At 48.4% G+C, this 25,313-nt stretch overlaps 1 protein-coding gene across 9 annotated transcripts in view; it reads left to right on the forward strand.

Moving 5' to 3' along the window:
• Positions 1-25,313, forward strand: part of LOC140421308 (uncharacterized) — an 834,768-nt gene that overhangs the window by 731,796 nt on the left and 77,659 nt on the right. For 8 of the 9 annotated variants that reach the window (XM_072505936.1, XM_072505940.1, XM_072505938.1 and 5 more), the window contains 2 exons: positions 21,479-21,577; positions 22,268-22,384. The exons of the other annotated variant lie outside the window; for it this stretch is intronic. In XM_072505936.1, coding sequence (XP_072362037.1) covers positions 21,479-21,577; positions 22,268-22,384 — 216 coding nt within the window. The remainder of the gene's footprint in view (positions 1-21,478; positions 21,578-22,267; positions 22,385-25,313) is intronic. 9 annotated transcript variants of the gene reach the window in all.

Below are 25,313 nucleotides of genomic sequence, written 5' to 3' on the forward strand. Positions count from 1 at the left end.
CCAGTGAGTGAACCAGAAGTCTCATCGCTAAAGTGACCAACCGAGGTGAGTGTCTCTGCGATGGTGGAGGGTGTAGGAGACAGCAGTGGTGTTCCGTGGATGGCCTCATCAGACCCGAAGTCCAAGGTCCCTGGGTTGGTGTGTCCTGTCCATCTATCTGTCTTTGGGTGTTTTGGAGGGATGTGTTGTGTCTCTCGGTGTCCAGGGTGGGTGTGTCCTGTGTCTCGGTGTCCTGGGTGGGTGTGTCCTGTGTCTCGGTGCCCTGGGTGGTGTGTCTTGTGTCTCGGTGTCCTGGGTGGGTGTGTCCTGTGTCTCGGTGTCCAGGGTGGTGTGTCCTGTGTCTCAGTGTCCTGGGTGGGTGTGTCCTGTGTCTCGGTGTCCTGGGTGGGTGTGTCCTGTGTCTCGGTGCCCTGGGTGGTGTGTCCTGTGTCTCGGTGTCCTGGGCGGGTGTGTCCTGTGTCTCGGTGTCCTGGGTGGTGTGTCCTGTGTCTCGGTGTCCTGGGTGGGTGTGTCCTGTGTCTCGGTGTCCTGGGTGGGTGTGTCCTGTGTCTCGGTGCCCTGGGTGGTGTGTCCTGTCTCTCAGTGTCCAGGGTGGGTGTGTCCTGTGTCTCGGTGTCCTGGGTGGGTGTGTCCTGTGTCTCGGTGCCCTGGGTGGGTGTGTCCTGTGTCTCGGTGTCCTGGGTGGGTGTGTCCTGTGTCTCGGTGCCCTGGGTGGGTGTGTCCTGTGTCTCGGTGCCCTGGGTGGTGTGTCCTGTCTCTCAGTGTCCAGGGTGGGTGTGTCCTGTGTCTCGGTGTCCTGGGTGGGTGTGTCCTGTGTCTCGGTGCCCTGGGTGGGTGTGTCCTGTGTCTCGGTGTCCTGGGTGGGTGTGTCCTGTGTCTCGGTGACCTGGGTGGGTGTGTCCTGTGTCTCAGTGTCCTGGGTGGTGTGTCCTGTGTCTCGGTGACCTGGGTGGGTGTGTCCTGTGTATCGGTGACCTGGGTGGGTGTGTCCTGTGTCTCGGTGTCCTGGCTGGGTGTGTCCTGTGTCTCGGTGTCCTGGGTCGACTGGGACGGGGGCCTGTGGGTGTGGCTGCCCTCCCCGTCGCTGGGTGTGGCCCGTGCGGCGTCTCCGCACTGACACTAGATGGGGGCGGCGTACGCCTGATGGCTCGGGTCGGACCCTGGCGTGTGGTCGCCCTGGCACGTCCTGGGGCGATCGGCATCCGCAGTGATGGGTGGATCACCGTGTGGTCCTGTAATACACAATACGGCATGCATGGTTCGACACGCAGATGGGGGGGGGGAGAGAGTTGGAGGGAGGGGGGATGGGGGATTGGGGATGGGGGGGAGGGTGGGGATGTGGGAGGGGGGAGAGTGAGGATGTGGGTTGGGGGAGGGGGGATTGGAGATGGGGGGGAAGGGGGAGAGGGAGGATGGGGTTGGGGGGATGGGGGGAATGAGAGGAGGGGGAGGGGGGCAGGCAGCGGGGGTCTCACTTGGTGCTGCGCCCCCCCGACCTCTGCATCCGCAAACTCCCGGTCCTCGGGTCCGCCTGCAAGGTCCAGGGCTCTCTCCTCATGAACGGTGAGGGGGCACAAATCAGGTGGACTCCCTCCGGTCCTGTCACGCTCCTGGTTGTCACGGGCGCGCTTCTCCTGGCGGGGGGGTGGGAGGGGGGTGAGGGAGAGGGGTGACAGAGATAAAGGTCAACAGTGCAAAGAAGGTTTACCAGACTGATTCCTGGGATGGCAGGACTGACCTATGAGGAGTGTGTTATAACCCACAAGGGTCTTAGGGAGTAGGGATGATTAACTACTCTGTGGAACATGCGGAATACGAGCTCCCCTGATAAGGGGGTGGGGGACCCTTAACAATTCTTGGTTTTGTATAAATAGCGTTGGTCAGTATGGCACCGACAAGAGATGACCAGAGATGTATGAACATAATAGTAATTGTTAAATGAAGTAAGTTTTCGTTTCGACCTACTCGGTGTGGGAACTTCGTTGTCCTTACAAAACTGTCGACGAGGATAAAAACTGGATAACTATTGACGCTGCTGAGCTACTGCCCCATACCGCTTGCACATAGATGGGGAAAAAATTCTCTATATGCCTCTCTTCGGAAATTTGGACGTGTTTGATGCCAGACTGGAAGATTGAAGTCAATACGCCACACAGGATATGTTACTTTTTCCGGGCCAATAATATCGCAGAGAACGACTGCCAGGTAGTCATCTTGCTAACTGCTGTGGCGTGCACACGTTCGGACTGACACAGAACCTTCAATACCCAGAGGCTCAGACACTAAAACTTTCGATGAGCTTGTGGCTCTGGTGGGACAACTTTTTAACCAAACTCCGTCCATTATAATACAACTGTGCCGGTTTAATATCGCCGATACGTGTCCGTCACTAGGTTTTTGTCGCGATTATGTAAAATTGCAGAATTCTGTGAATATGGCGCTGCCTCATCTGAAATGCTATGTGACCGCTTGGTTTGCGACATTAACAATGCAGGAGAAACTGCTAGCCGAGCCTTCCCTGACCTTGCAACAAGCCATCCAAATTACGTTGTCCCAGGAAGGCGCAAAGTGAGGGGTGCAGGAGATACAGGGGTTGGAGGCGAATGCCTGAGGGAGGGTCTCCTCTCGTCAAGGGGCCCCTCCCCAAACTGCCGCCTTGACCCGGACCAAACACCGCAAAGGCATGTCCCCGGAGCCCGCAAATGGAGTGCCGGAGTCCGGATATGGGGCTTGTGGTCGCCGACCCCTGCAAGAAAGCAGGCCACAAGGGGATTGTCTGGCAGCCCCATTAAAGTCACAGTGCGGGTGAATGGGCAGCTGTTCGATATGGAATTGGACACATGCGCCGTCTCCTTGCTTGGACAGAGAACATTTGACTGCATTAAACTGGGGATTCAGACCTTGGATTTGACTGACACCCAAACCAGGTTGGGCTCGGACAATAGAGAACCGGAAGATATTGCGGATTCTACTGTCACCCCGGTGGTTTATGGGCGCCAGTCACTGCGCCCTCCCGTTCATTGTGGACTAGGGCCACTGTCCCAGCCTGTTGGGCAATGACTGGTTGTGCCATCTGCAGCTGCACTGGCAGCACATCCTCCAGGTGGGTTCTGGTGGTTTGGGCGAGGTATTAGGAAAATACTCCGACGTGTTCCAACCCGGACTGGGGAAAAGGGCCATAGCCCCCATACAGGTCAACCCAGAAGACCTGCCATGGTATTTCTGGGCCACCTATTTCGCTATGGCCTTGCTGGAGAAGATGGAGGCAGAGATCAGGCACTTGGAGTCCTCGGGTATCATCAGGCCCGTCTGGTTCGCTGATTGGGCAGTGCCGGTGATACCGGTAATGAAGACGGACAAGACGGTTCGGTTTTGACGGACCACAAATTGACGGTAAACACAGCTTCCTGGCTGGATTGCTACCCAATGCCCACAGAGAGGATCCCGACACGAAGCTTGCAGGTGGGCATTCATTTGTGAAGCTCGAAATGAGCCATGCCTATTTGCAGCTCACGTTGATTCCTGCCTCCCACAAATAAATCAGCATCAATATTCACAGAGACCTGTGCGAGTACTTGCGGCTGCCTTTCGGAGTGTCCTCCGCCTGTGCTACTTTCCAGCACTTAATGGAGAACATCCTCGGAGGGCTGCCATATGTGACTGTTTATTTAGATGACGTGCTGGTCATGGGACCCTCTGAGCAAGAGAACTTGGACAACCTGGAGGCTGTGTTAAAACACTTCTCTGAGGCTGATGTCCGCTTATGATGAGCGACGTGCGTGAGAGAGAGGAGGTCTACCTCGGCTATCGGATGGACCGCAAAGGTTTGCACCCCTTTGGGGGAATGTGCGCTCCATCCAGCAGCCCTCCCCGCCCCGATGGACACCTGGGAACTTTGTTTTTCCTTGGTCTCGTTAGCTATTACGGACAGTTTCTCTCGAACCTTGCGACCATGATGTTGCCCCCTTGCACCTTCTCCTGAAGAACAATCATGTGTGGACCTGGGGCCACAGCCGCAGGAAATCACTTTTCAGCAGGTGAAGAAGCAATTGTGGTCTTCCGGGTTACTGGCCTATTACGATCCCGCCAAACCCTTGCTTATCAAATGCGAAGCTTACCCGTATGGTATTGGGGCCCCCCTTTCCCACCGGATGGAGAATGTCAGGGAAGACCGATAGCCTCCCGTACGTTGACTGCAGCCGAAAGGAAGTATGCGCGGATCGAGAATGCAGGTCTGGCGGTGGTCTTTGCAGTGAACTATTTCCCCCAATATGTCTACAGCCGCCACTTCACACTGTTTGGGCTTTTCAATGAGGATAAGGCAATTCTGCCCATTGTTCCCTTGCTAATCCAGCGCTGGAGCTTGCCGCCTACGAGTATTCTTTTGAACATAGGGGACGCAAATTGCGAATGTCAACAAAATAATAATCGCTTATTGTCACAAGTAGGCTTCAATAAAGTCACTGTGAAAAGCCCCTAGTCCCCACATTCCGGCACCTGTTCAGGGAGGCCAGTACGGAAATTGAACCCGCGTTGCTGCCTTGTTCTGCATTACAAGCCGGCTATTTAGCCCAGTGTGCTAAACAAGCCCCTTAAACCAACACACTGACCTGGTTGCCTTTGTCGACCTGCCCCTTAACAACCCCCATGATGGTCGGGATAGTCAACCTTCAATCTGTTAGCACAGTCACTAACATTCAGTGACCAGAGGATATCTTCAACCAGCTGGCACAGTCACTAACATTCAGTGACCAGAGGATATCTTCAACCAGCTGGCACAGTCACTAACATACAGTGACCAGAGGACATCTTCAACCAGCTGGCACAGTCACTAACATTCAGTGACCAGAGGATATCTTCAACCAGCCGGCACAGTCACTAACATACAGTGACCACAGGACATCTTCAACCAGCTGGCACAGTCACTAACATACAGTGACCAGAGGATAGCTTCAACCAGCTGGCACAGTCACTAACAGACAGTGACCAGAGGATATCTTCAACCAGCTGGCACAGTCACTAACAGACAGTGACCAGAGGATAGCTTCAACCAGCTGGCACAGTCACTAACAGACAGTGACCAGAGGATAGCTTCAACCAGCTGGCACAGTCACTAACAGACAGTGACCAGAGGATATCTTCAACCAGCTGGCACAGTCACTAACAGACAGTGACCAGAGGATATCTTCAACCAGCTGGCACAGTCACTAACAGACAGTGACCAGAGGATATCTTCAACCAGCTGGCACAGTCACTAACATACAGTGACCACAGGACATCTTCAACCAGCTGGCACAGTCACTAACATACAGTGACCAGAGGATAACTTCAACCAGCTGGCACAGTCACTAACATACAGTGACCAGAGGATAACTTCAACCAGCTGGCACAGTCACTAACATACGGTGACCACAGGACATCTTCAACCAGCTGGCACAGTCACTAACATACAGTGACCAGAGGATAACTTCAACCAGCTGGCACAGTCACTAACATACAGTGACCAGAGGATATCTTCAACCAGCTGGCACAGTCACTAACATACGGTGACCACAGGACATCTTCAACCAGCTGGCACAGTCACTAACATACAGTGACCAGAGGATAACTTCAACCAGCTGGCACAGTCACTAACATACAGTGACCACAGGACATCTTCAACCAGCTGGCACAGTCACTAACATACAGTGACCACAGGACATCTTCAACCAGCTGGCACAGTCACTAACATACAGTGACCAGAGGATAACTTCAACCAGCTGGCACAGTCACTAACATACAGTGACCACAGGACATCTTCAACCAGCTGGCACAGTCACTAACATACAGTGACCAGAGGATATCTTCAACCAGCTGGCACAGTGACTAACATACAGTGACCAGAGGATAACTTCAACCAGCTGGCACAGTCACTAACATACAATGACCAGAGGATAACTTCAACCAGCTGGCACAGTCACTAACATACAGTGACCAGAGGATAACTTCAACCAGCTGGCACAGTCACTAACATACAGTGACCAGAGGATAACTTCAACCAGCTGGCACAGTCACTAACACACAGTGACCACAGGATATCTTCAACCAGCTGGCAGTCACTAACATACAGTGACCAGAGGATAACTTCAACCAGCTGGCACAGTCACTAACACACAGTGACCACAGGATATCTTCAACCAGCTGGCACAGTCACTAACATACAGTGACCACAGGATATCTTCAATCAGCTGGCACAGTCACTAACATACAGTGACCACAGGACATCTTCAACCAGCTGGCACAGTCACTAACATACAGTGACCACAGGACATCTTCAACCAGCTGGCACAGTCACTAACATACAGTGACCAGAGGATAGCTTCAACCAGCTGGCACAGTCACTAACATACAGTGACCAGAGGATAGCTTCAACCAGCTGGCACAGTCACTAACATACAGTGACCAGAGGATAGCTTCAACCAGCTGGCACAGTCACTAACATACAGTGACCAGAGGATAGCTTCAACCAGCTGGCACAGTCACTAACATACAGTGACCAGAGGATAGCTTCAACCAGCTGGCACAGTCACTAACATACAGTGACCAGAGGATAGCTTCAACCAGCTGGCACAGTCACTAACATACAGTGACCAGAGGATAGCTTCAACCAGCTGGCACAGTCACTAACATACAGTGACCACAGGACATCTTCAACCAGCTGGCACAGTCACTAACATACAGTGACCACAGGACATCTTCAACCAGCTGGCAGTCACTAACATACAGTGAACACAGGACATCTTCAACCAGCTGGCACAGTCACTAACATACAGTGACCACAGGACATCTTCAACCAGCTGGCACAGTCACTAACATACAGTGACCAGAGGATAGCTTCAACCAGCTGGCACAGTCACTAACATACAGTGACCAGAGGATAGCTTCAACCAGCTGGCACAGTCACTAACATACAGTGACCAGAGGATATCTTCAACCAGCTGGCACAGTCACTAACATACGGTGACCACAGGACATCTTCAACCAGCTGGCACAGTCACTAACATACAGTGACCACAGGACATCTTCAACCAGCTGGCACAGTCACTAACATACAGTGACCAGAGGATAGCTTCAACCAGCTGGCACAGTCACTAACATACAGTGACCAGAGGATAGCTTCAACCAGCTGGCACAGTCACTAACATACAGTGACCAGAGGATAGCTTCAACCAGCTGGCACAGTCACTAACATACAGTGACCAGAGGATAGCTTCAACCAGCTGGCACAGTCACTAACATACAGTGACCAGAGGATAGCTTCAATCAGCTGGCACAGTCACTAACACACAGTGACCAGAGGATATCTTCAATCAGCTGCACAGTCACTAACATACAGTGACACCACAACATCTTCAACCAGCTGGCACAGTCACTAACAGACAGTGACCAGAGGATAGCTTCAACCAGCTGGCACTGTCACTAACATACAGTGACCAGAGGATATCTTCAACCAGCTGGCACAGTCACTAACATACAGTGACCAGAGGATATCTTCAATCAGCTGGCACAGTCACTAACAGACAGTGACCAGAGGATATCTTCAACCAGCTGGCACAGTCACTAACAGACAGTGACCACAGGACATCTTCAACCAGCTGGCACAGTCACTAACATACAGTGACCACAGGACATCTTCAACCAGCTGGCACAGTCACTAACATACATGACCACAGGACATCTTCAACCAGCTGGCACAGTCACTAACATGCAGTGACCACAGGACATCTTCAACCAGCTGGCACAGTCACTAACATACAGTGACCAGAGGATATCTTCAACCAGCTGGCACAGTCACTAACATACAGTGACCACAGGATATCTTCAACCAGCTGGCACAGTCACTAACATACAGTGACCACAGGACATCTTCAACCAGCTGGCACAGTCACTAACATACAGTGACCACAGGACATCTTCAACCAGCTGGCACAGTCACTAACATACATGACCACAGGACATCTTCAACCAGCTGGCACAGTCACTAACATACAGTGACCAGAGGATATCTTCAACCAGCTGGCACAGTCGCTAACACACAGTGACCAGAGGACATCTTCAACCAGCTGGCACAGTCACTAACAGACAGTGACCAGAGGATATCTTCAACCAGCTGGCACAGTCACTAACATACAGTGACCACAGGACATCTTCAACCAGCTGGCACAGTCACTAACATACATGACCACAGGACATCTTCAACCAGCTGGCACAGTCACGAACATACAGTGACCACAGGACATCTTCAACCAGCTGGCACAGTCACTAACATACAGTGACCACAGGACATCTTCAACCAGCTGGCACAGTCACTAACATACAGTGACCACAGGACATCTTCAACCAGCTGGCACAGTCACTAACATACATGACCACAGGACATCTTCAACCAGCTGGCACAGTCACTAACATACAGTGACCACAGGATATCTTCAATCAGCTGGCACAGTCTCTAACATACAGTGACCAGAGGATATCTTCAGCCAGCTGGCACAGTCACTAACATACAGTGACCAGAGGATAGCTTCAACCAGCTGGCACAGTCACGAACATACAGTGACCAGAGGATATCTTCAACCAGCTGGCACAGTCACTAACATACAGTGACCACAGGACATCTTCAACCAGCTGGCACAGTCACTAACATACAGTGACCACAGGACATCTTCAACCAGCTGGCAGTCACTAACATACAGTGACCAGAGGATATCTTCAACCAGCTGGCAGTCACTAACATACAGTGACCACAGGACATCTTCAACCAGCCGGCACGGTCACTAACATACATGACCACAGGACATCTTCAACCAGCTGGCACGGTCACTAACATACATGACCACAGGACATCTTCAACCAGCTGGCACAGTCACGAACATACAGTGACCACAGGACATCTTCAACCAGCTGGCACAGTCACTAACATACATGACCACAGGACATCTTCAACCAGCTGGCACAGTCACTAACATACAGTGACCACAGGATATCTTCAATCAGCTGGCACAGTCTCTAACATACAGTGACCAGAGGATATCTTCAGCCAGCTGGCACAGTCACTAACAGACAGTGACCACAGGACATCTTCAACCAGCTGGCACAGTCACTAACATACAGTGACCAGAGGATAGCTTCAACCAGCTGGCACAGTCACGAACATACAGTGACCAGAGGATATCTTCAACCAGCTGGCACAGTCACGAACATACAGTGACCAGAGGATATCTTCAACCAGCTGGCACAGTCACTAACATACAGTGACCACAGGACATCTTCAACCAGCTGGCAGTCACTAACATACAGTGACCACAGGACATCTTCAACCAGCTGGCACAGTCACTAACATACAGTGACCACAGGACATCTTCAACCAGCTGGCAGTCACTAACATACAGTGACCAGAGGATATCTTCAACCAGCTGGCACAGTCACTAACATACAGTGACCACAGGACATCTTCAACCAGCTGGCAGTCACTAACATACAGTGACCACAGGACATCTTCAACCAGCTGGCACAGTCACTAACATACAGTGACCAGAGGATATCTTCAACCAGCTGGCACAGTCACTAACATGCAGTGACCACAGGACATCTTCAACCAGCTGGCACAGTCACTAACATACAGTGACCAGAGGATATCTTCAACCAGCTGGCACAGTCACTAACATACAGTGACCACAGGACATCTTCAACCAGCTGGCACAGTCACTAACATACAGTGACCACAGGACATCTTCAACCAGCCGGCACAGTCACTAACATACATGACCACAGGACATCTTCAACCAGCTGGCACAGTCACTAACATACAGTGACCACAGGACATCTTCAACCAGCTGGCACAGTCACTAACATACAGTGACCACAGGACATCTTCAACCAGCCGGCACAGTCACTAACATACAGTGACCACAGGACATCTTCAACCAGCTGGCACAGTCACTAACATACAGTGACCAGAGGATATCTTCAACCAGCTGGCAGTCACTAACATACAGTGACACCACAACATCTTCAACCAGCTGGCACAGTCACTAACATACAGTGACCAGAGGATATCTTCAACCAGCTGGCACAGTCACTAACATGCAGTGACCACAGGACATCTTCAACCAGCTGGCACAGTCACTAACATACAGTGACCACAGGACATCTTCAACCAGCTGGCACAGTCACTAACATACAGTGACCAGAGGATACCTTCAACCAGCTGGCACAGTCACTAACATGCAGTAACCACAGGACATCTTCAACCAGCTGGCACAGTCACTAACATACAGTGACCACAGGACATCTTCATCCAGCTGGCACAGTCACTAACATACAGTGACCACAGGACATCTTTAACCAGCTGGCAGTCACTAACATACAGTGACCACAGGACATCTTCAACCAGCTGGCAGTCACTAACATACAGTGACCACAGGACATCTTCAACCAGCTGGCACAGTCACTAACATACAGTGACCACAGGACATCTTCAACCAGCCGGCACAGTCACTAACATACAGTGACCAGAGGATATCTTCAACCAGCTGGCACAGTCACTAACATACAGTGACCACAGGACATCTTCAACCAGCTGGCACAGTCACTAACATACGGTGACCGGAGGATATCTTCAACCAGCTGGCACAGTCACTAACATACAGTGACCAGAGGGCATCTTCAACCAGCTGGCACAGTCACTAACATACAGTGACCACAGGACATCTTCAACCAGCTGGCACAGTCACTAACATACAGTGACCACAGGACATCTTCAACCAGCTGGCACAGTCACTAACATACAGTGACCACAGGATATCTTCAACCAGCTGGCAGTCACTAACATACAGTGACCACAGGACATCTTCAACCAGCTGGCACAGTCACTAACAGACAGTGACCAGAGGATATCTTCAATCAGCTGGCACAGTCACTAACATACAGTGACCAGATGACATCTTCAACCAGCTGGCACAGTCACTAACATACGGTGACCAGAGGATATCTTCAACCAGCTGGCACAGTCACTAACAGACAGTGACCAGAGGATATCTTCAACCAGCTGGCACAGTCACTAACATACAGTGACCACAGGATATCTTCAACCAGCTGGCACAGCCACTAACATACAGTAACCAGAGGATATCTTCAACCAGCTGGCACAGTCACTAACATACGGTGACCACAGGACATCTTCAACCAGCTGGCACAGTCACTAACATACGGTGACCACAGGACATCTTCAACCAGCTGGCACAGTCACTAACATACAGTGACCACAGGACATCTTCAACCAGCTGGCACAGTCACTGACATACAGTGACCACATGACATCTTTAACCAGCTGGCACAGTCACTAACATACAGTGACCAGAGGATATCTTCAACCAGCTGGCACAGTCACTAACAGACAGTGACCAGAGGATATCTTCAACCAGCTGGCACAGTCACTAACATACAGTGACCACAGGATATCTTCAACCAGCTGGCACAGCCACTAACATACAGTAACCAGAGGATATCTTCAACCAGCTGGCACAGTCACTAACATACGGTGACCACAGGACATCTTCAACCAGCTGGCACAGTCACTAACATACAGTGACCAGAGGACATCTTCAACCAGCTGGCACAGTCACTAACATACAGTGACCACAGGACATCTTCAACCAGCTGGCACAGTCACTAACATACAGTGACCAGAGGATATCTTCAACCAGCTGGCACAGTCACTAACATACAGTGACCACAGGACATCTTCAACCAGCTGGCACAGTCACTAACATACAGTGACCACAGGACATCTTCAACCAGCTGGCACAGTCACTAACATACAGTGACCACAGGACATCTTCAACCAGCCGGCACAGTCACTAACATACAGTGACCACAGGACATCTTCAACCAGCTGGCACAGTCACTAACATACAGTGACCAGAGGACATCTTCAACCAGCTGGCACAGTCACTAACATACAGTGACCACAGGACATCTTCAACCAGCTGGCACAGTCACTAACATACAGTGACCAGAGGATATCTTCAACCAGCTGGCACAGTCACTAACATACAGTGACCACAGGACATCTTCAACCAGCTGGCACAGTCACTAACATACAGTGACCACAGGACATCTTCAACCAGCTGGCACAGTCACTAACATACAGTGACCACAGGACATCTTCAACCAGCCGGCACAGTCACTAACATACAGTGACCACAGGACATCTTCAACCAGCTGGCACAGTCACTAACATACAGTGACCACAGGACATCTTCAACCAGCTGGCACAGTCACTAACATACAGTGACCACAGGACATCTTCAACCAGCTGGCACAGTCACTAACATACAGTGACCACAGGACATCTTCAACCAGCTGGCACAGTCACTAACATACAGTGAACACAGGACATCTTCAACCAGCTGGCACAGTCACTAACATACAGTGACCACAGGACATCTTCAACCAGCTGGCACAGTCACTAACATACAGTGACCACAGGACATCTTTAACCAGCCGGCACAGTCACTAACATACAGTGACCACAGGACATCTTCAACCAGCTGGCACAGTCACTAACATACAGTGACCAGAGGATACCTTCATCCAGCTGGCACAGTCACTAACATACAGTGACCAGAGGATACCTTCAACCAGCTGGCACAGTCACTAACATACAGTGACCACAGGACATCTTCAACCAGCTGGCACAGTCACTAACATACAGTGACACCACGACATCGTCAACCAGTTGGCACAGTCACTAACATACAGTGACCATAGGGCATCTTCAACCAGCTGGCACAGTCACTAACATACAGTGACCATAGGGCATCTTCAACCAGCTGGCAGTCACTAACATACAGTGACCAGAGGATATCTTCAACCAGCTGGCACAGTCACTAACATACAGTGACCACAGGACATCTTCAACCAGCTGGCACAGTCACTAACATACAGTGACCACAGGACATCTTCAACCAGCTGGCACAGTCACTAACATACAGTGACCAGAGGATATCTTCAACCAGCTGGCACAGTCACTAACATACAGTGACCAGAGGATACCTTCAACCAGCTGGCACAGTCACTAACATACAGTGACCAGAGGATATCTTCAACCAGCTGGCACAGTCACTAACATACGGTGACCAGAGGATATCTTCAACCAGCTGGCACAGTCACTAACATACAGTGACCAGAGGATATCTTCAGCCAACTGGAACAGTCACTAATATACAGTGACCACAGGACATCTTCAACCAGCTGGCACTGTCACTAACATACAGTGACCACATGACATCTTCAACCAGCCGGCACAGTCACTAACATGCAGTAACCAAAAGATATCTTCAATCAGCTGGCACGGTCACTAACATACAGTGACCAGAGGATATCTTCAACCAGCTGGCACAGTCACTAACATACAGTAACCAGAGGATATCTTCAACCAGCTGGCACAGTCACTAACATACAGTGACCAGAGGACATCTTCAACCAGCTGGCACAGTCGCTAACATACAGTGACCAGAGAATATCTTCAACCAGCTGGCACAGTCACTAACATACAGTGACGAGAGGATATCTTCAACCAGCTGGCACAGTCACTAACATACAGTGACCACAGGACATCTTCAACCAGATGGCACAGTCACTAACATACAGTGACCGGAGGATATCTTCAACCAGCTGGCACAGTCACTAACATACAGTGACCACAGGACATCTTCAACCAGCTGGCACAGTCACTAACATACAGTGACCAGAGGATATCTTCAACCAGCTGGCACAGTCACTAACATACAGTGACCACAGGACATCTTCAACCAGCTGGCACAGTCACTAACATACAGTGACCGGAGGATATCTTCAACCAGCTGGCACAGTCACTAACATACAGTGACCACAGGACATCTTCAACCAGCTGGCACAGTCACTAACATACAGTGACCAGAGGATACCTTCAATCTGTTCGCACAGTCACTAACATACAGTGACCACAGGACATCTTCAACCAGCTGGCACAGTCACTAACATACAGTGACCAGAGGATATCTTCAACCAGCTGGCACAGTCACTAACAGACAGTGACCGGAGGATATCTTCAACCAGCTGGCACAGTCGCTAACACACAGTGACCGGAGGATATCTTCAACCAGCTGGCACAGTCACTAACATACAGTGACCACAGGACATCTTCAACCAGCTGGCACAGTCACTAACATACAGTGACCAGAGGATACCTTCAATCTGTTCGCACAGTCACTAACATACAGTGACCACAGGACATCTTCAACCAGCTGGCACAGTCACTAACATACAGTTACCAGAGGACATCTTCAACCAGCTGGCACAGTCACTAACATACAGTGACCAGAGGATATCTTCAACCAGCTGGCACGGTCACTAACATACAGTGAACACAGGACATCTTCAACCAGCTGGCACAGTCACTAACATACAGTGACCAGAGGACATCTTCAACCAGCTGGCACTGTCACTAACATACAGTGACCAGAGGATAGCTTCAACCAGCTGGCACAGTCACTAACATACAGTGACCAAAGGATACCTTCAACCAGCTGGCACAGTCACTAACATACAGTGACCAGAGGATATCTTCAATCAGCTGGCACTGTCACTAACATACAGTGACCAGAGGATATCTTCAACCAGCTGGCACAGTCGCCAACATACAGTGACCAGAGGACATCTTCAACCAGCTGGCACAGTCACTAACATACAGTGACCACAGGACAGCTTCAACCATCTGGCACAGTCACTAACATATATTGATCACAGGACATCTTCAACCAGCTGGCACAGTCACTAACATACAGTGACCACAGGACATCTTCAACCAGCTGGCACAGTCACTAACAAACAGTGACCACAGGACATCTTCAACCAGCTGGCAGTCACTAACATATATTGATCACAGGACATCTTCAACCAGCTGGCACAGTCACTAACATACAGTGACCAGAGGATATCTTCAACCAGCTGGCACAGTCACTAACATACAGTGACCACAGGACATCTTTAACCAGCCGGCACAGTCACTAACATACAGTGACCACAGGACATCTTTAACCAGCTGGCACGGTCACAAACATACAGTGACCACAGGACATCTTCAACCAGCTGGCACAGTCACTAACATACAGTGACCACAGGACATCTTTAACCAGCCGGCACAATCACTAACATACAGTGACCACAGGACATCTTTAACCAGCTGGCACGGTCACAAACATACAGTGACCACAGGACATCTTCAACCAGCTGGCACAGTCACTAACATACAGTGACCACAGGACATCTTCAACCAGCTGGCAGTCACTAACATATAGTGACCACAGGACATCTTCAACAAGCTGGCACAGTCACTAACATACAGTGACCACAGGACATCTTTAACCAGCTGGCACGGTCACAAACATACAGTGACCACAGGACATCTTCAACCAGCTGGCACAGTCACTAACATACAGTGACCAGAGGATATCTTCAACCAGCTGGCACAGTCACTAACATACAGTGACCACAGGACATCTTCAACCAGCTGGCACAGTCACTAACATACAGTGACCACAGGACATCTTCAACCAGCTGGCACGGTCACAAACATACAGTGACCACAGGACATCTTCAACCAGCTGGCACAGTCACTAACATACAGTGACCACAGGACATCTTTAACCAGCCGGCACAGTCACTAACATACAGTGACCACAGGACATCTTTAACCAGCTGGCACGGTCACAAACATACAGTGACCACAGGACATCTTCAACCAGCTGGCACAGTCACTAACATACAGTGACCACAGGACATCTTTAACCAGCCGGCACAGTCACTAACATACAGTGACCACAGGACATCTTCAACCAGCTGGCACAGTCACTAACATACAGTGACCACAGGACATCTTTAACCAGCCGGCACAGTCACTAACATACAGTGACCACAGGACATCTTCAACCAGCTGGCACAGTCACTAACATACAGTGACCAAAGGGCATCATTAATCCATTGGCACAGTTAACATAATAATAATAATAATTTCAATGAGGGCAACATCGTGTGGTATTAAAGATGAGTCTATTCCAGAGACTTGAGCACTAAGCCTAGGCTCTTCTATTCTCAGCTTGTCGGTGATCGCTCTGTTATGAGATGTTAAAATACACCAATCAAATTTAACCTTACCACTCACCCTCTGCCCCCTCTATTATCCAGTAACAAAATATTTACAACACAGAAACAGGCCATTTGGCTGAACCGGTTCATGCTGGTGTGTATAATAATAATTATTATTATTATTAAAGTAACCAGAGGCAATCTTCACACTGTTAAGCCAGTCACTAATGACCACCAGAGGATATCTTTATACTGTTAGCAGAGTCCCGAACAGTGACCAGAGGAAGTCTTCAAGCACCTCGCACTGTTAACACAAGTGGCCAGAGGAAATCTTCATACTGTGTCAACACATACACTAACAGAGCCAGTGGCCAGAGGAAATCTTCATACTGTGTCAACACAAACACTAACAGAGCCAGTGGCCAGAGGAAATCTTCATACTGTGTCAACACAAACACTAACAGAGCCAGTGGCCAGAGGAAATCTTCATACTGTGTCAACACAAACACTAACAGAGCCAGTGGCCAGAGGAAATCTTCACACTGTGTCAACACAAACACTAACAGAGCCAGTGGCCAGAGGAAATCTTCATACTGTGTCAACACATACACTAACAGAGCCAGTGGCCAGAGGAAATCTTCATACTGTGTCAACACAAACACTAACAGAGCCAGTGGCCAGAGGAAATCTTCATACTGTGTCAACACAAACACTAACAGAGCCAGTGGCCAGAGGAAATCTTCATACTGTGTCAACACAAACACTAACAGAGCCAGTGGCCAGAGGAAATCTTCACACTGTGTCAACACAAACACTAACAGAGCCAGTGGCCAGAGGAAATCTTCACATTGTGTCAACACAAACACTAATAGAGCCAGTGGCCAGAGGAAATCTTCACACTGTGTCAACACAAACACTAACAGAGCCAGTGGCCAGAGGAAATCTTCACACTGTGTCAACACAAACACTAACAGAGCCAGTGGCCAGAGGAAATCTTCATACTGTGTCAACACAAACTCTAATAGAGCCAGTGGCCAGAGGATATCTTCATACTGTGTCAACACAATCACTAACAGAGCCAGTGGCCAGAGGAAATCTTCATACTGTGTCAACACAAACACTAATAGAGCCAGTGGCCAGAGGATATCTTCATACTGTGTCAACACAAACACTAACAGAGCCAGTGGCCAGAGGAAATCTTCATACTGTGTCAACACAAACACTAACAGAGCCAGTGGCCAGAGGAAATCTTCACACTGTGTCAACACAAACACTAACAGAGCCAGTGGCCAGAGGAAATCTTCATACTGTGTCAACACAAACACTAACAGAGCCAGTGGCCAGAGGAAATCTTCATACTGTGTCAACACAAACACCAATAGAGCCAGTGGCCAGAGGATATATTCATACTGTGTCAACACAATCACTAACAGAGCCAGTGGCCAGAGGAAATCTTCACACTGTGTCAACACAAACACTAACAGAGCCAGTGGCCAGAGGAAATCTTCATACTGTGTCAGCACAAACACTAACAGAGCCAGTGGCCAGAGGAAATCTTCATACTGTGTCAACACAGACACTAACAGAGCCAGTGGCCAGAGGAAATCTTCACACTGTGTCAACACAAACACTAACAGGGCCAGTGGCCAGAGGAAATCTTCATACTGTGTCAACACAAACACTAACAGAGCCAGTGGCCAGAGGAAATCTTCACACTGTGTCAACACAATCACTAACAGGGCCAGTGGCCAGAGGAAATCTTCACACTGTGTCAACACAAACACTAATAGAGCCAGTGGCCAGAGGAAATCTTCACACTGCCAACACAAACACTAATAGAGCCAGTGGCCAGAGGAAATCTTCATACTGTGTCAACACAAACACTAACAGAGCCAGTGGCCAGAGGAAATCTTCATACTGTGTCAACACAAACACTAACAGAGGCAGTGGCCAGGGGAAATCTTCACACTGTGTCAACACAAACACTAACAGAGCCAGTGGCCAGAGGAAATCTTCACACTGTGTCAACACAAACACTAATAGAGCCAGTGGCCAGAGGAAATCTTCACACTGTGTCAACACAAACACTAACAGAGCCAGTGGCCAGAGGAAATCTTCATACTGTGTCAACACAAACACTAACAGAGCCAGTGGCCAGAGGAAATCTTCATACTGTGTCAACACAAACACTAATAGAGCCAGTGGCCAGAGGATATCTTCATACTGTGTCAACACAATCACTAACAGAGCCAGTGGCCAGAGGAAATCTTCATACTGTGTCAACACAAACACTAACAGAGCCAGTGGCCAGAGGAAATCTTCATACTGTGTCAACACAAACACTAACAGAGCCAGTGGCCAGAGGAAATCTTCATACTGTGTCAACACAAACACTAACAGAGCCAGTGGCCAGAGGAAATCTTCACACTGTGTCAACACAAACACTAACAGAGCCAGTGGCCAGAGGAAATCTTCATACTGTGTCAACACAAACACTAACAGAGCCAGTGGCCAGAGGAAATCTTCATACTGTGTCAACACAAACACCAATAGAGCCAGTGGCCAGAGGATATATTCATACTGTGTCAACACAATCACTAACAGAGCCAGTGGCCAGAGGAAATCTTCACACTGTGTCAACACAAACACTAACAGAGCCAGTGGCCAGAGGAAATCTTCATACTGTGTCAGCACAAACACTAACAGAGCCAGTGGCCAGAGGAAATCTTCATACTGTGTCAACACAGACACTAACAGAGCCAGTGGCCAGAGGAAATCTTCACACTGTGTCAACACAAACACTAACAGGGCCAGTGGCCAGAGGAAATCTTCATACTGTGTCAACACAAACACTAACAGAGCCAGTGGCCAGAGGAAATCTTCACACTGTGTCAACACAATCACTAACAGGGCCAGTGGCCAGAGGAAATCTTCACACTGTGTCAACACAAACACTAATAGAGCCAGTGGCCAGAGGAAATCTTCACACTGCCAACACAAACACTAATAGAGCCAGTGGCCAGAGGAAATCTTCATACTGTGTCAACACAAACACTAACAGAGCCAGTGGCCAGAGGAAATCTTCATACTGTGTCAACACAAACACTAACAGAGGCAGTGGCCAGGGGAAATCTTCACACTGTGTCAACACAAACACTAACAGAGCCAGTGGCCAGAGGAAATCTTCACACTGTGTCAACACAAACACTAATAGAGCCAGTGGCCAGAGGAAATCTTCACACTGTGTCAACACAAACACTAACAGAGCCAGTGGCCAGAGGAAATCTTCATACTGTGTCAACACAAACACTAACAGAGCCAGTGGCCAGAGGAAATCTTCATACTGTGTCAACACAAACACTAATAGAGCCAGTGGCCAGAGGATATCTTCATACTGTGTCAACACAATCACTAACAGAGCCAGTGGCCAGAGGAAATCTTCATACTGTGTCAACACAAACACTAACAGAGCCAGTGGCCAGAGGAAATCTTCATACTGTGTCAACACAAACACTAACAGAGCCAGTGGCCAGAGGAAATCTTCATACTGTGTCAACACAAACACTAACAGAGCCAGTGGCCAGAGGAAATCTTCACACTGTGTCAACACAAACACTAACAGGGCCAGGGGCCAGAGGAAATCTTCATACTGTGTCAACACAAACACTAACAGAGCCAGTGGCCAGAGGAAATCTTCACACTGTGTCAACACAATCACTAACAGGGCCAGTGGCCAGAGGAAATCTTCACACTGTGTCAACACAAACACTAATAGAGCCAGTGGCCAGAGGAAATCTTCATACTGTGTCAACACAAACACTAACAGAGCCAGTGGCCAGAGGAAATCTTCATACTGTGTCAACACAATCACTAACAGAGCCAGTGGCCAGAGGAAATCTTCACACTGTGTCAACACAAACACTAACAGAGCCAGTGGCCAGAGGAAATCTTCACACTGTGTCAACACAATCACTAGCAGGGCCATAGAAACACTTCACACTTAGTGAGCGTGGTCACTAACACATTGTGACTTGAGGAAATCTTCAATCTTCCCGCACTGTTATCATTAATAACCAAAGGAAATCTTCACAGCCACCAGAGGAAAACTTTGCATTGCTTGAGCATTGTCACTAACATTTAGCGACCAGAGATCTTCATGCTCTGTTAACACAATCATTAACAATGATCAAAGAAAGCTACACAGTCTGTTTGCCTGTGAGGGAATCTTCCTGAAAATACTTAAGAAAATGTTGCGTCTCTGGAAAAGTGTTACATCCAATTAAATCTATGAAGACGTATTAATGAATGAGGCAAACAAACATTTTCATTAGCATCTGTAATTGATATGTTGTCAAACGAAACATATTTTACAGATACCAGTGAAGTCAAAGTTGCCGACCTTAATGAATCACATAATGTAGATTCGAGTGAGGAAGTCGTAAACTTTTGAAAGAGCTGGAGCCACCCTTTGCCCAGAGTTAGAATCTGGTTCGCCTCTGTTTAAATTTGAGGACGATGTTGTACAAGCACACTTCTAAGATAGTATTCCTAATTCAGTAATTGGAGGAATGCATGTGTATTCATGGAGAAAACAAGTGCTTGAATTGTATAGAACATGAAAATGATTATGTAGAGATTGCAGCGCAGAAGCAGGTCATTCAGCTAAACTGCTCCAAGCTAGTGGCTCCAACTGGAGCCCCTAGATTATGCTTCACATGAGCTTCTTTACAATTTATTTCATCTCACCCAATTTGAATCTCTTTGTTTATTTTCTCTCTTCTATGCTTATGTGGTTTCATCGTAATGCATTTATTCTGTTGCTTCAACTACTCCATATGGTAGCACATTGCATATTCTAACCAATCTCTGGATAATCCTGAATTCCTCACAAGGTTTATCAGTGACTATTTTATGTTAATGGCCCCTAGCTTTGGATTCCTCCAGAAGTGGAAAGATCTTCTCTACATGAACCCTGTCACACGGTGGCTAGAGGAAATCTTTGAACTGTTAGCGCCATCTTCAAAACTATCTAGAGGAAGTCTTCAAACTCTGCTGTCTTTAGCACAGCCAATAATTCACAGCAACCAGAGGAAGTTCTGTGTTAACACAATCAGTAAAAGCTGCAAGAGAAATCTTAACACTGTATTAGTACAGTCTGTAACACACAAAGACCAGAGGAAAGCTTCTGTGAAAATGATTAACAATGGGTTGCATCTCTAGAGAAGCATTATCTCAAATTTAATCAACGCTGAAAGTATTACTGAACGAGCATCTGTAACTGATGTGTTGTCAAACCAAACATATTTTACAGATACCAGTGAAATGGAAAGCACCAGCCTTGATAAAACAACTACAGGTGAAGAAGCCTTTGAGAAGCTTATGGAAGAACTGGAGCCACTAGATTACAATGGTTAGAGTTTTGTTCATCTCTGTTTAAATATTAGAAAAGAATTGGACAAGGTAGTATTAATTCAGTAACTGGATGAGTGGGCAAGACATGTAGTTAGTTTCATGGAGAAAACAGATTATGAAATAGATAACTATAACTTACAGCTCAGAAATGGGTCATTCAGTCCAGTTCCACTATGTTGGTGCTTATGCACCACACGCACATTCTCCTACCTCACTTTATCTCACCCCATTGGGATATCTTACATTCTTCTCCTGACTGTGCTTCTGCCGCTTCCCCTTCAATGTATGTGTGCTACTCACCTCAACCACTCTATGTGGTAGCGCAGTCCACATTCTTACCACTCTTTGCACAAAGCGATTACTCTTGAATCGCTCAGAAGATTTATAGGTGATTATTTTAATGTTATCACCTCTTGTTTTGGAAACCCCAAAAAGTGGAAACATCTTCTCTACATGTAGCCTAACACACAGCCACCGAAAGCGTCAAACTGTTAGAAAAGTCACTAAGACTGACTAGAGCAAATCTTCACCATGTGTTAGTCCGGTCATTAGCACACATCGAGAGATGTAACTGCTTAACAAAATGTTGCGTCCCTGGGAAGCATTATCTCAAATTTAATGAATGAGACAAACAAAACGTTTTGGTGAGCATCTGTAATTGACATGTCAAATCAAACATATTTTACAGATACCAGCGAAAACAGTGAAGTCAGAGTTACCGACCTTAATGAAATACTTGGTTTAGATTCCAGTGAAGAAGTCTTTGACAAGCTTATAGAAGAACTGGAGCCATATGATGCCCATGGTTAGAGTTTGGTTCATCGCTGTTTAAATATTAGGAAAGTGTTGCACAAGATTTGATCGTGTTAGCTTACCAGAGATTACAGCACAGAAAAGGCCATTCAGCCCAACTGCTCTATTTTGGTGTCCCTGCTTCACACGAGCTTCCTAACTCTCTGGGCACGATTTAATGCCCCAAAAACAGAACCCCGTTTTGGGCAGGTATAGCGGGGTGCTACTCTGTGCCTGCAGTGCCGAGAATGACCCCGCTATCAAATGGGACTCTTGTGTTTGGCTTTGGAGAGGAAGGCCCGGCTGAGGCTGCACTTAGCAGGTGACGACATAGGCAGGAAGAGGCATGAGGTCCTGCAGCAGGAGTTCAGGGAGCTAGGCAGAAAGTTAAAAGACAGGACCTCGAGGGTTGTAATCTCGGGATTACTCCCTGTGCCACGTGCCAGTGAGGCTAGAAATAGGAAGATAGAGCAGACAAACACGTGGCTAAACAGCTGGTGTAGGAGGGAGGGTTTCGGTTATCTGGACCACTGGGAGCTCTTCCGGGGCAGGTGTGACCTGTATAAGATGGACGGGTTGCATCTAAACCGGAGAGGCATAAATATCCTGGCCGCGAGATTTGCTAGTGTCACACGGGAGGGTTTAAACTAGTATGGCAGGGGGGTGGGCACGGGAGCAATAGGTCAGAAGGTGAGAGCGTTGAGGGAGAACTAGGGAATATGGACAGTGTGGCTCTGAGGCAGAGCAGACGGGGAGAAGTTGCTGAACACAGCGGGTCTGGTGGCCTGAAGTGCATATGTTTTAATGCAAGGAGCATTACGGGTAAGGCAGATGAACTTAGAGCTTGGATTACTACTTGGAACTATGATGTTGTTGCCATTACAGAGACCTGGTTGAGGGAAGGGCAGGATTGGCAGCTAAACGTTCCAGGATTTAGATGTTTCAGGCGGGATAGAGGGGGATGTAAAAGGGGAGGCGGAGTTGCGCTACTTGTTCAGGAGAGTATCACAGCTATACAGCGAGAGGACACCTCAGAGGGCAGTGAGGCTATATGGGTAGAGATCAGGAATAAGAAGGGTGCAGTCACAATGTTGGGGGTATACTACAGGCCTCCCAACAGCCAGCGGGAGATAGAGGAGCAGATAGGTAGACAGATTTTGGAAAAGAGTAAAAACAACAGGGTTGTGGTGATGGGAGACTTCAACTTCCCCAATATTGACTGGGACTCACTTAGTGCCAGGGGCTTAGACGGGGCAGAGTTTGTAAGGAGCATCCAGGAGGGCTTCTTAAAACAATATGTAAACAGTCCAACTAGGGGAGAGGCGGTACTGGACCTGGTATTGGGGAATGAGCCCGGCCAGGTGGTAGATGTTTCAGTAGGGGAGCATTTCGGTAACAGTGACCACAATTCAGTAAGTTTTAAAGTACTGGTGGACAAGGATAAGAGTGGTCCGAGGATGAATGTGCTAAATTGGGGGAAGGCTAATTATAACAATATTAGGCGGGAACTGAAGAGCATAGATTGGGGGCGGATGTTTGAGGGCAAATCAACATCTGACATGTGGGAGGCTTTCAAGTGTCAGTTGATAGGAATACAGGACAGGCATGTTCCTGTGAGGAAGAAAGACAAATACGGCAATTTTCGGGAACCTTGGATGACGAATGATATTGTAGGCCTCGTCAAAAAGAAAAAGGAGGCATTTGTCAGGGCTAAAAGGCTGGGAACAGACGAAGCCTGTGTGGCATATAAGGAAAGTAGGAAGGAACTTAAGCAGGGAGTCAGGAGGGCTAGAAGGGGTCATGAAAAGTCATTGGCAAATAGGGTTAAGGAAAATCCCAAGGCTTTTTACACTTACATAAAAAGCAAGAGGGTAGCCAGGGAAAGGGTTGGCCCACTGAAGGATAGGCAAGGGAATCTATGTGTGGAGCCAGAGGAAATGGGCGAGGTACTAAATGAATACTTTGCATCAGTATTCACCAAAGAGAAGGAATTGGTAGATGTTGAGTCTGGAGAAGGGGGTGTAGATAGCCTGGGTCACATTGTGATCCAAAAAGACGAGGTGTTGGGTGTCTTAAAAAATATTAAGGTAGATAAGTCCCCAGGGCCGGATGGGATCTACCCCAGAATACTGAAGGAGGCTGGAGAGGAAATTGCTGAGGCCTTGACAGAAATCTTTGGATCCTCGCTGTCTTCAGGGGATGTCCCGGAGGACTGGAGAATAGCCAATGTTGTTCCTCTGTTTAAGAAGGGTGGCAGGGATAATCCCGGGAACTACAGGCCGGTGAGCCTTACTTCAGTGGTAGGGAAATTACTGGAGAGAATTCTTCGAGACAGGATCTACTCCCATTTGGAAGCAAATGGACGTATTAGTGAGAGGCAGCACGGTTTTGTGAAGGGGAGGTCGTGTCTCACTAACTTGATAGAGTTTTTCGAGGAGGTCACTAAGATGATTGATGCAGGTAGGGCAGTAGATGTTGTCTATATGGACTTCAGTAAGGCCTTTGACAAGGTCCCTCATGGTAGACTAGTACAAAAGGTGAAGTCACACGGGATCAGGGGTGAACTGGCAAGGTGGATACAGAACTGGCTAGGCCATAGAAGGCAGAGGGTAGCAATGGAGGGATGCTTTTCTAATTGGAGGGCTGTGACCAGTGGTGTTCCACAGGGATCAGTGCTGGGACCTTTGCTCTTTGTAGTATATATAAATGATTTGGAGGAAAATGTAACTGGTCTGATTAGTAAGTTTGCAGACGACACAAAGGTTGGTGGAATTGCGGATAGCGATGAGGACTGTCTGAGGATACAGCAGGATTTAGATTGTCTGGAGACTTGGGCGGAGAGATGGCAGATGGAGTTTAACCTGGACAAATGTGAGGTAATGCATTTTGGAAGGGCTAATGCAGGTAGGGAATATACAGTGAATGGTAGAACCCTCAAGAGT

The sequence above is a fragment of the Scyliorhinus torazame genome, chromosome 5 (genome assembly GCF_047496885.1).
Source record: "Scyliorhinus torazame isolate Kashiwa2021f chromosome 5, sScyTor2.1, whole genome shotgun sequence".
In the NCBI taxonomy this organism is placed as follows: Eukaryota; Metazoa; Chordata; class Chondrichthyes; order Carcharhiniformes; family Scyliorhinidae; genus Scyliorhinus; species Scyliorhinus torazame.